The 11386-nt window shown below is 60.2% G+C and overlaps 1 protein-coding gene across 1 annotated transcript in view; it reads left to right on the top strand.

The window, feature by feature from the left end:
• The first annotated feature begins 3779 nt into the window (after positions 1–3779).
• Positions 3780–11386, top strand: part of FAM179A (family with sequence similarity 179, member A) — a 34716-nt gene continuing 27109 nt past the window's right edge. The window contains exons 1-5 of the mRNA XM_012727348.1: positions 3780–3834; positions 5512–5622; positions 6778–7056; positions 8647–8858; positions 9510–9700. Of these exons, the coding sequence (XP_012582802.1) occupies positions 3807–3834; positions 5512–5622; positions 6778–7056; positions 8647–8858; positions 9510–9700 (821 nt within the window). The 5' untranslated portion in view covers positions 3780–3806. The remainder of the gene's footprint in view (positions 3835–5511; positions 5623–6777; positions 7057–8646; positions 8859–9509; positions 9701–11386) is intronic.

Genomic DNA, 11386 nt, shown 5'->3' with positions numbered 1-11386 from the left:
CTTGTCCCTGGGGCACCTCTTGCTCTCAGAGCCTCTGTGTGAATTAGGAAGAGCTGCCTCTTTCTCCAGACACTGCTGCTCACCAGAGAGGGCCTGTGGTAGACACCAGGCCCTCGTGCCTGCGTGCAAATGGCGTCCGTCCCTGTGCGGGCTGAGCAGTGACACAGGGCCCTGCGTGGTTCTTCTCAGGCTTCCCGAAACCAGAGGTTCTCACTCCAGCATTCCTGGGGTGGGGGGCGGAGGTTGCTCTCCTCTCTGTAACCCACAGCTCCTCTCCAGGCCCCTCCTGTGCCCTCCTCAGCACACACACTACACACGGGAGTCAGAGTCACGTTCTTCAGTTGTGTGGACACCTGAAGCACTGCCTTTGCCCTGGCCACGTGATCCGCGCTGCCCGGGGGGTCAGTCAGGTGCAGGCATTAAGGGCCCGCACACCGACTGTTCTGGTCAGTAGTCTCCCGGAGCGTTTCCTGGCAGGTGACTGAACTGTTTCTCCAGGAGTCCTGCCCCAGCCTGCCCGCTGCCTCCTGCTCGCTGGGAAGCTGCAGGTCTCCAGGGGAAGTGAGTGGCCTCAGGGTGTGCAGGGTGGGTGGAGGGAGGTGGAGGGGAGCCAGGTCTCAGGGGGGTCACATCGCCCCCTCCTCCCCTTCCAGCCCTCCGCCCTCCTCAGTGCCCACCCCTTGGGGTTGTGTCTCTGCCAGCTTCCTTGGGAACAAGGTGGACACGGAGCAGGGCAAGCACAGGGACGCTGAGATTTTTGTCCTCGGGATGGACATTATTTCCTGCCCCAGTCCTAGCTGCTGTTTCTTTCCCGGTGAAACCTGAACCCTATGTCGCCCTTCTGTGTTCCTGTGGTGCCGGTCACCATGAAATCTCTGTAGCCATAGTTCTAGGGGCAGGAGTGGACAGTGGCCAGTTCCCCTGAGCTGAGAAACTGTGGCTGTGGCCAGAGGGCTCAGCTTTGGTGGGAGATTCAGAGCACCAGGGAGCGAGGACTGAATCGTGCTCCCAGAGCCACTGCGGTGAGCCTTCAAGTCAGGGGTTGTCTCAGCGGGGGACAGTCCCTGCTCAGCGCCCAGAGCGGGGTCTGTGTGTGTGTGAGACATGTTAAGGTTCATGCTAACCCCCAAACTTTGTCCACACTTGGGCTGACAATTCTGATTCTGGTTTTCATATGTGGACATGGGCCCTCAAGGTCCCCCAAGATCTTCCTGAGGAGATGCATACCCACGTCTCTCACATAGGACGTAGGTGTGGCTACTTACAAGCAGCTGGGGAGGAGGCTGAGGTGGAGACAGGTCGGGGGCTGTCGGGGGGTGGGGCAGTCTTGCTCAGAAGGCCCTTTGCAGTGCAGCTGGCCACTGAGCCTGATTCTAGCTGCTCTCTCAGGCAGCCCCAGACCTTTAGGCGTCCCAGAGAGTGACCACTTGACGGAAACTGACCACTTTGACAACCTAAGGTGAGACTTTATTATAAAGTGAATCTGAACCATGACCCAGTGGATCTAAATCTTGAGAGATTTTGAATTTCAAAATCACTCAGACTAAGGAAGCAAACAACAGCTCCCGGGGCCCCTTCCCTGGAAGACTAACTCAGTGGGGGCCTGCGGGAGGCCTTGGCTTCTGCCAGTGGGGTCTGTCCAGGTGATTCTGAATAAGCCGAGGAGGCGAACAGGGCTGGCGCTAAATGTCACCTTCCATGCACAGTTCTCACAGAAAGCCTGCCCTCGGCTGGAGACCGGGCAGTGGGGTGGGGCTGCAGTTCTGCTGCCCCTGCGGCCTGGACTCCTCTGTTTGCTTTCATTCAGGTGTGGAAGGTCCACCCCTGTGGTGGAAACCTTCCTGCTGGGCTTTGCCAGAAGCGGGCACTTGCCAGGCTTTGCAGGCTCTCCTAGTTCACCTGGAGGGATGGGGCGTGGGGTCTCTGCCCCCTCGCTGAGAAGCACCAGGGCTTGAGACCCACCTGGCACCACTGTGCGGCCCAGTCCTTACCCCAGCAGCCGCCACACAAGGTTGTGAGGAAGACTCCTCAGACAGCCTGAGTGGACACGCGATCAGGCTGGGCAGCGGCAGCGGCTGGACTGGGCTGGGACTATTTGGCCAGAGGGTTGCTAGGAGCTGCTCCGCCTTCTGGGGCCTGAGTGGGGATGGGGCGACGGCCGGCTTGCAGAAGGAAGGCAGGTTTCTCAGTTCCTGAGCTGGGATTTGCTGCTCAGCAAAGGGATTTGGCACCATCCCTTGCCCCGTCCCCAGGTGCTGTCCTGAGAGACCGCGCGACTAGAAATCGGGAAGCATGACTCTACCCGTGGCTTTCTGTCTGATCAGCTCTGCCATCTACCTCTTTACCCTGTCACAGGGTCACCACTACCTCAGGAAGGAGTTTATCGGCTGTCTGAAGTGAGGGATCTGAGACCTAGGTAACATGGAGAGCAGGTGAAATTCATTCAAAGATAAGAACGATGATGGCCCCGGAGCTTAAGGGAGGCTGGGGAGAGGCTTGGGGTGGCCAAGTGGGCATCTCAGGACAATGAAGTGGCTGAGAGCTGGTCAAGGAGGTGGAACAAGGGCTGAGAGCTTCATGGAGACGGGACAGGTGTGTCTCAAGGGGAACCAGAGAGCTGGCCCAGGGACGGTTTCAACTACCAGTTGCTTATGGAAACACCAGAACAGAGTCAGAAAAGGAGAGAAGGTGACCAAAATGTGATCACCGTGGCAACTGTGCCCAAACACATGCTTGTCAATGTCACCCTGCCTTTTGCACCCAGGAGATGGAGAATTCAAATACAGAACCTGATGGTCAGTGGGGAGGGGGGAGACGGGAGTGTTCTGGGTGCCTCTTACTCGATGGCGGCTCGCCCCAAACTAGGGACCCAAAAACAGTACAAGTGGCTGCTGCCACTCTGGGCTGGGCTGGGCTGGTCAGTTACTGCTCAGCGCTGCAGTTCTGGAGACCAAACGGGAGTTCAGACAGGACCCAGGTGGGAAAAGAAAAGGGAAGGCCGGACAAGCAGAGACAAGGAAAGGTGAAACAAGGCTTTCTGTTCAGAGAAATAACTGCATCAAATTGATTTGATTGTGAACTTTGTTCGTGGGAGGGGGCGGTCAGGGCTGAGCGGGATACACACCCAAGGTTGCTTAGCAAATCCCGAAAGCGCTACTTTGACACTTTCTCTAATTTTCTCTAACACACACAGGCACCTCCTGGCTCATCTACGTAATAAAAGTCCCATAGAGTTAAAAAAGGAAGGTTGGAAGGTTGTTTTTGGGGGGCCCTCCCTTGTTCCAAGGGTTGGGGGAGCCCCAAAGCTTGCTGTTCATTCTGCGTGTCCGGGCGCTGGCAGGAAGGGTTTGAAGGAAATAGAAGCTGATGGAGAAACTGAGGGTCAGCCTCCCCCCTCCTTGGGACACCCCGCCGAGTGGACATGTCCTCCCCAAAGCCCTGAGCTGCCACTTCCCTCTTCACAATGACCGCTGCTCACAGCCAGGGGGCCCTGTACTTGGGGAAGCAGCCAAGAGAACCCAGATGTCAGCAACGTGCCCCTCAGCCCACGAGAGAGTGCCCCAAAATAAGGGTCCCCAAGGCCCATTGAGAGAGCCCCCCACTACAAGGGTGCCTTTGCTCCCAGGGGCTGGCTGCAAAATGTGTAGAAAGAGTCTGTCATTTATTTGCACTGACTTCCCTCTGTTCCCCCTCCCCTCCCAGGTCCCTGGATGTCACAAGCTGGGGCCCTCTGGACCCCTGTGCTCACAGCCCAGGAAGCAGCTGCTGCTCGGGACCATCTTCCAGGCACCTTCTCCTCCTAGGGCATGGGCACCCGTGATGCCATCTCCCCAGGTAAGGGGCTCCGAGCCTGGTGGGAGTCTGCATATTCCCAGGGTCTCTGATCTGCCTGGAGGCCAGGTGGCTTGGCCTGGGCTCTGATGCTGGCCTTCCCTGCACAGCCAGCTGTCCTGGAGGGGGGGGCGGTGCTGACCCCTGGAGGGGCTCAGCATGTTCTAGGGACTTGGCCTGGCTGTTGCCTGCAGTCTCTGAGTTGGGGGCTGGCTGAGGAACTGGCCCTCTGTAGTGGGAGCCCCAGGATTGCAGGGGCTGTCGGCGGGGCCTCAGTGGGGCCTCCCTGGGGCTGCGGAATGGAGCAGTGTGACCAGTTTAGGGTCCAGAGACAGCAATTCTAGGTCTGTTGCTGCCCCTCGGGCGGGCTGTGTGGGGCTCAGTTGAGTGAGGGCAGCAGGCGCTCCCCAGATAGAAGGGTGACTGTGAGGGCGAGAGCTGCTTTCCCTGGCGGGGTGGGGAGCAGGGACCAGACAGTAGCTTGGGGCCAGTGGAGAACTCTGGAATGCCAGAACAGTTTAGGAAACAGACTGTGTGTTCTGGCAGAGCCCTGGGGCTATGATATATTAATGTGAACAAATACGTAGGTCAGTGCTAAATCAGATCCTGCCTGACATTCGATTCTCAGGGGAAGTGGGACGTGCTGAAGACTTAAAAAAAAAAAAATCTAGAAATTTAGAATAGAATGAAGTTGTCACCATACAGATCCCTGGTCCTGTCCGACTCCCTTGTTTTACTAGCCTGCAAATGGAGACATGAGGGTTGACGTGTTTCCTCAAGGTCACACAGGTGGCAGAACAGGGGTGGCAGCCCGGGCCCCTGGCGCCTGCCTGGGGTTGTGCCAGGGGGCTGGGCGGGCAGGGTTTCCACCTTGTGAGGGCTTCTCCAGAGGTGGGGGCTGGGGCCCCTGCGACATGCCTAGGAGGGCGAGGGCTGAACCGCAGATGTGTAGGGCAGTGGTTCAGCTGGCAAACAGCAGGGGCCTCCCGAGCACAAGCTGCAAGGGGAGAGCTGGCCCAGGAGGCCTCTGCCCCGGGAGGTAGTGGCGCCCAGGCCTGGGGGCGTGGGGGGGGGGCAGGGAGAGCAGGGAGAGTGAGGTGGGGTGTGCCCGGTGCCCCGGGAGGCAGAACTTCTTAAAGGGGTGGGCGTTACATGTGTGCAGTAGGGACACGCGAGGCATCAGCGGCCGTTAGGGCAGGTGAAGGTCAGTGAGCACACGCCCATGTGGTGCAGGGGGCTTGGGGAGTGGGGAGGCGAGGAGGCGCCTGGATGGCCCCGGACACCCTCACGGGGCAGGCGAGGGCCAGGGCCCGAGCTGGCGTTCTCTCCGAGGGTGACGGGCTGTGGCCTTGGGAGGGAGGCCCTGTGTGGATGGGCAGTGGGCAGGGCCAGGGCCACTAGGGTTCAGCTGCAGGTGCCCATGAAGGAGGCCAAGAGGGTGGAGCCAGGGCCTGGTGCAAGTCAAGAGGGAGCAGGACAAGGTGAGGGCTTGAGCAGGCAGCGAGGACTAGGGAGAGTGGGGGGGGTGAGGGGTGGCCCTGGTGGGGAACCTGGTGCCGCCTGGCCGGGGTGGGGCGGCAGGTCCCCATCTGAGAGCCAGCCCCTGCAGTGGGGGGCAGAGAGTGTGTCCCAGGCCTGGTCTTAGAGGACTCTAAGTGCCACCTCCTGCCTGCGCCCCAGCCAAGGTGCTGGCTTCCGTGGCCACGTACTGTGGGAGTGTCCCGCGCACCGGCGCCCGGCCTCGTGTGCTCCCCGACGGAAGCGACTCCGGCCCGCAGGCTCATGGAGCAGGTGAGACGGAGGGACCTGCCCTGGGCCACCTGTCGGGGTTCCAGGCAGAGAATGTGGGGTTCTACTGGGCAGCTGCCCAGTCAGGGCGGGACTCGGGCCTCGTCTTGGCAGGAGATGATGTGTGGGATGCCTGGCTGTGTCCTCACAGCGGGAGTGCAGGTCTCCCTCCTGGAGCGCTGGCATGTCCTTGAGCCCCAGAAGCTGGTTCCTTCAGGACCTGGACAGGCATTAGGGCTCAGGTGCCCAGCGCCGTGGGGGTCAGGAGCTCACGGCTCCACAGTGCAGCATGATGGTTCTCGGGGTGCTCGGGACCCTGTCTCTTCCCGTCCCTTTCCGCTCAGCCTCCCCTCCCAGCTGCAGACTGCCTGTCTTCTCTGCAGAGCTCCATTCCAGGTTTTGGGCGGCGAATGGGCTTGCTCTGGTTATCCGTCCTCCCCCGGGCCAGCCCCTTCCAGGTCTGTGGTGTGCGCCACACTTGGTTTTCTCTGGGTCTGGTGCCAGGCCCAGGCTGGCGTCTTGTTGGGCCAGGTCTCCTGGTGCCATTCCAAGAGGAGCTGTTTGTGGGCTTTTCCTGCCCCTGCACGGCCCTGGCCCCTCCTGCCCAGGTCAGATGCCAACCCCTCTGCGGAGGTCTCGCTCCCCTCTCAGGGCACAGAGCTTCCTGGCGCTGCCTCCACGATGCGCGTCAACGTGAGGAATGTTTCCTGCTTCGCAGGAGGTTGGAAGCCCTGAGTGATAAAGGCGTTTCCTCACATGCTGAGTGCCCTCTGCCCGGGACGTGCTCGGTGCTCAGTGACTGCGTTGAAAGAGTGAGCAGACAGACAGGGAGCAGGGTTTGTTCAGAATCACTGAACTTCTCTTTTCAATCTGTGTCTAGTAGTTGGTCACCTTGGGTCCTGGAGATTGGGGCGCGGTGGGCTCTGGGCAGAAGGCTTCCCTGAGCGTGTGCGCCTGTCCTGTGCTCTGGGGTCGAGCTGCGTGCTGGCTCTGCTTTCCGTGCTGGGCGGCTCGGGCACAGGTCTTGTCAAGGTGAGGTGCTTCACAGGTAAAGCTGGACGGCTGCATCACCCAGCAGTAACAGAGACCACAGGGCAGGGCTGAGCAGGTTGGTGCTCTAAGGTGGCCGGTGCCAAGCCTCTGCCTCTGTCTCCTCAGCCTCCCTCCAGTCAACGAGTGTCCTGCTGGACAAGACCTCGCAGCTCTTGAATGGACACGGGGACCCTGGAAACCTCAAGCTGGATGCCCCCCTAAAAGGCTGGCAGGCCAGGAATGGCCACTCCGGAAACCTTGGGGTCCCGTCTCTCGGGCCCCATGCCCTGATGCCCCTCCCCCCTCTGGAGTCGGAAGCCCACAGTGTAGCCCGGGACACGATCCAGATCAAGGACAAGCTCAAGAAGAGGAGACTCTCAGAGGGCCTGGCAGCGTCCTCCCGAGGCGAGTCCTGGACACCGTCCACCGCCATGCCCCTCTCCCCTGAGCCCAGGCCACCAGCAGGCAGCCAGCTGGCACAGCAGGGTCCATTCAGGCTGGTTAGGGGGTGCCAGACAAGCACCCCTCTTTGTCCCCTGGGCCACTCTCCTGAGACCCCAGGGGTCTCCGGCAGGCCTCCTCTTTGCGCTAGAGGAACTCTTGAATTCTTCAGATGGGACCCTATTCTCCCTTGCACTCCCACTAGCTGTGTTTCAGGTCACCGCGGGCGAGGGGAGCCGCTCTTAGATGCACCTGCGGCCAGGCGGTCCCACCTCCCCGGGCCTGTGCTGTGTGCCCTGGTCTGTGCTGGTCAGGTCTGGAGCGAGGCTCAGGCTCCGCCCCCACCGCTGCCCAGTCCCCAGGGCCCGCCCTTCCCTGGGGAGCCTCCCTCAGAGTGGCCTCCTCCTCCCTCCACCCAGTCTATCCCAGTGCCCTGCCAATTTCTCCCTTTGCTCTTTTCCTGGTTTACATTTCTATATTTACTCATGTGATTATTTGTTTAAAAACCAAATCCTGCCCTCGGCCGAAATCTCCACGAGGGGTGGATAGAACCGCGGGTAGAAGGCAGCGTTGCCAGGCGCAGGGTGGGCTCCAGAAAGGTGTGCTGAGAAGATGAGCCAAGGACCAGGCAGCGGCTGGCCGACCGGTAACTGGCCAGGTTCAGATCTCAGCCCTAGTTCCCAGGGCTCAGTCACCCCGCGGAGCCTCTGCTTCCGCCTCTGTGTACAGAGTCTGCTGACACTTTTGCTCCTGAGATGGCTCAAAGGAAGTTGTGCTCAGGTTCACAGCACCTGGCATGTGGGGAGAACTTGATCCGTTGTTATTTTCTCTTCTGTGCAAAGCGAAACTGGGTGCTTTCAGGCTCAAGGGATTTGGGGGGAAAGGAAGGAATGGGAAGGCTGGAAGGCTTAGAGGAGAAGGGGAGACTTCCCTCAAGGGTCCATGGCTGCCACTGTCCAACCTGGAGTTGGAGCCACTCCTGAGCGGCTGAGGGTCACCCCTGGCTGAGGCCCGCGGAGCCCTGGGGCTGTCTCCAGCTCCCTGGCAGCCCGGGAGGTCCCCCAGCCCCAGCAGTTGCCTGCGGCGGGGTGTTCTGGAGACAGCCGATGCACCGGAGAAGGTGGCTTCCAATGTCCGTCTGGGGAAGCTGCTGGATCAGCCCATCTGGTAACTCCCTTCCTATGAGTTTGAAGTCTTTTTTCTAGACGTGGCATCTTTATTTTATTTTATTAAAGATTTATTTATGCATACAAGCATTGAGGTATAGGCCAGAGGAGCGGGAGGAGAGAGGCTTCACCAGAGACAGTGGAGAGCAGAACAGGCAGATGGACTGAAATACACTGCTGAGGGGAGCAGCAGGCGGGACAGGAGAGGTCTGCTGCGCCATGTGGGTCAGCTCCAGGGCGGGGATTGAATGGTAGGGTGGGGGTGGGGTGGCCTGCCCTCTGCTCCCACCTTCCCAGCTTTCCCTGGGACCTAAGCTCTTGCTGTCAGTATTTAAATTGCCCCTCCTCCCCCCATGGTTCTAGAACTAACATCCCCCCCCCCACACAGCTTCTCTGGACCCTGGGGGTGGCCCCAAAGGCGTTGCCCTGAGGAGCACCATCCCCAGGGCCACCTCTCAGAGGCTGCTGAGGGCGCCCAGGCCAATGCCGCCTATCCAGAGCATCCCTACCACTCCTGAGGCTAACGGCGTCAAGGAGAAGGGCCTGGACCCTCCCAAGAGCACACAAGGTCCCCAGGAGCTGAGACCGGGTGCCCAGGAGGTGAGAAGACCCTGCCCCCTGCATTTTGCCTCCCTGTCTTCGGCTTTCTACCCTGTTCCAGCCCATGTCCCTGGGCTCCGGATGTCTCCAGAGGTCTCGGGGGCTGCCCTTAAGCATGGGGTGGCAATGGGAGGGGCCTGGACCCTCCCTGTCCTGGGAGTTCTGGGTGGCAGCCCCAGACGAGCTGAGCACCCCTAAGTGCGTGACTGTGGGTCCTGCCCCTAGGCGCTCCCCGGTCTAAATGTCCCAGAATTCCTCTTGCCTCCGCCCTTCTCCGCTTTAGGGTGCAGAGGGGAAGGAATGCGGGTGGAGACACAGGAGGCCAGGGCTTTGAACCCCACCCTGCCCTCACTGGCTGTGTGACCTTTGGCAAGTCGCCCCGAGCCCCAGTTAGCACATCTATGCAAAGAGGGAACCAGACCAGATACTTTTGAAGGCCCCTTCCAACTGCCATTTTCTGAAATAAGGCCAGAAAAATAATAACAACAAAAGGTGCTGGAGTAGCGGTCGGGGCCCTTTACTGTCTTCCCGCCTGGCGTGGTCAGGGAACTGGGCTTTTGGGGCGCCAGCACCGGCACCCCAGGCGGCGCCTCAGGACACCGTGTGTGGGGCCTGGGAGCGCCCAGACCAGAGCGCGCTCCTGCCTGCCAGGTGCAGATCTCCAGGCAGTACCTGCACTGCGATGACGAGAAGATGCACACGTCACTGGGGGGCCTTGTGATCCCGCCTATCCCAAAGGCTGGGCCGGCCGCTGGGGCCCCCTCCGCTACCGCCAGCTCCCTTCCCGGCCGCCTGACTCCCGGCCAGGACGTCCTCACCGGCCTGGGGGCCCCGTCCACACGGTGAGTAGCCCCATGCCCAGGCCGCCTTGCAGTCCTCTCTCTGGTTCGCGTAGATTCTCCTGGGTTCTCTGTGGCTGACCCTTCCTGCCGGGGCAGACTCTGGGGACCAGAGTCTGGGCTCCCCACGCATGAGCCATAGATCTGGGCTGAGGCTCGGCATTATTGCCAGGTGTTTTTTTTTTTTAAGATTTATTTATTATGCACACAGAACTAGGGTGCAGGCCAGAGGTGCAGGGGCGGTGAGAGGATTCACCAGAGAGAGTAGGGAGCAGAACAGGATGACTGACGAGGTACACTGCCTAGGGGAGCAGCGGGCCGGTCAGGAGAGGTCTGCCAAGAGGCTGCACCAGAGTCAGAGTGGGGAGCAGAACAGGCAGATGGGTGAGCTACACTGTTGAGGGGAGCAGCGGGTGGATCAGGAGAGGTCTGCCGCGCCAGGTGGGTCACCTCTGGGGTGGGCATCTAACTTGCATGAAGCGGCTGTGGCCAGCTTGCAGTCCTAACCTGCTGCGCCCCCAGGGAGGGCCTGCCAGGCTCTTCTTTAAAAAAAAAAAAAAATATATATATATATATTATGCATAGAAGAACTGGAGTATAGGTCAGAGAGGACTCACTAGAGACAGAGTGGGGAGCAGAACAGGCAGATCTATTGCTGCTGAGGGAAGCAGCGGGCAAGACAGGGGAGGCCAGCTGCACCCTTGGGTCAGCAACCTGGTCAGCTCCCTGGGGAGCCGTGGGGCAGTGGCTGCGGGTAGCTTCACGGTGCTGAGCCTCACCCTGGCCCATCAGGCAGGCCCCCAGGCTGTCCTGCTTGTTGATGGACTTAATAAACGATGCCACAGCCCCTCTCCTCCGGCGGTTTCTGGTGTACGTGGTCGTCGCTGCGGGAGCGAGGCAGGCAGCATCTGTGTGCCTACTGACTTCCGGCAGTGCTTTGCTGTTATGGCTTTTCTTAATTAACAGGCGCTAGGCATGCAGGCATGACTGTGTGTTGGGGGAGAGACGCAGGAGGGTAGTTGGTTCACAAAACTTCTGGAATTAAGATTCCGCATTTAAAAAAAAAAAAGATTCCCCATGCCCCCCAAAACACTGGGAGCCAGTGGGGAAGAAGATCCCTGTGTGGTAAAGAATCTGGCTGGGACTTGTAAGGGGACAGATGGTGTGCTCCGTGGCCACGCCATTCCTGTGGTCAGTGCCGCCTGGTGTCGGAGCGAGTGTGTGTGTGAGTGTATGTGCATACACAAGCATGTGTGTGTGTGTGTGTGAGAGAGAGAGAGAGAGAGACAGAGAGAGAGACAAGGGGCTTGAGGCTGTGTCCTGGCTAGGCCCCAGGCCGTGTGGCACAAGCGGGTTCCTGCTGGGACCCCCATCTTTCCCACTTCCTTGGGGCCTGAGGTTCTGGATTCCTCCACGTCTCTCGCTGTCGCCCCCTGTGCGCCCGTGCTCACCTGTCCGCCTCTGTCCGCTTGAGCATGGCAGCCCTCTGAGGACCTGCTCCCGACTGACTTCTCTGCTGGTGTCCGCTGTGCGCCCTCAGACAGTGGCCCCGCTCCTTCGGGGTCAGCTCTCTCACCAGCAGTTCCTCCCTCCCTCTCTCCAGCGCCTGCCTCTCCCTCCCCTCTGAGGCGTCTGGGGGGTGTGTGGGCCCTGCTGCCAGCTCGCTGTGCCCCACTCCTTCCTGCTCCC

This window comes from Condylura cristata, unplaced genomic scaffold, assembly GCF_000260355.1.
Source record: "Condylura cristata isolate star-nosed mole 26May11 unplaced genomic scaffold, ConCri1.0 scaffold00020, whole genome shotgun sequence".
NCBI lineage: Eukaryota > Metazoa > Chordata > Mammalia > Eulipotyphla > Talpidae > Condylura > Condylura cristata.
Note: the sequence above shows the minus strand (reverse complement) of the source record. Positions and strands in the feature narration are given on the sequence as shown.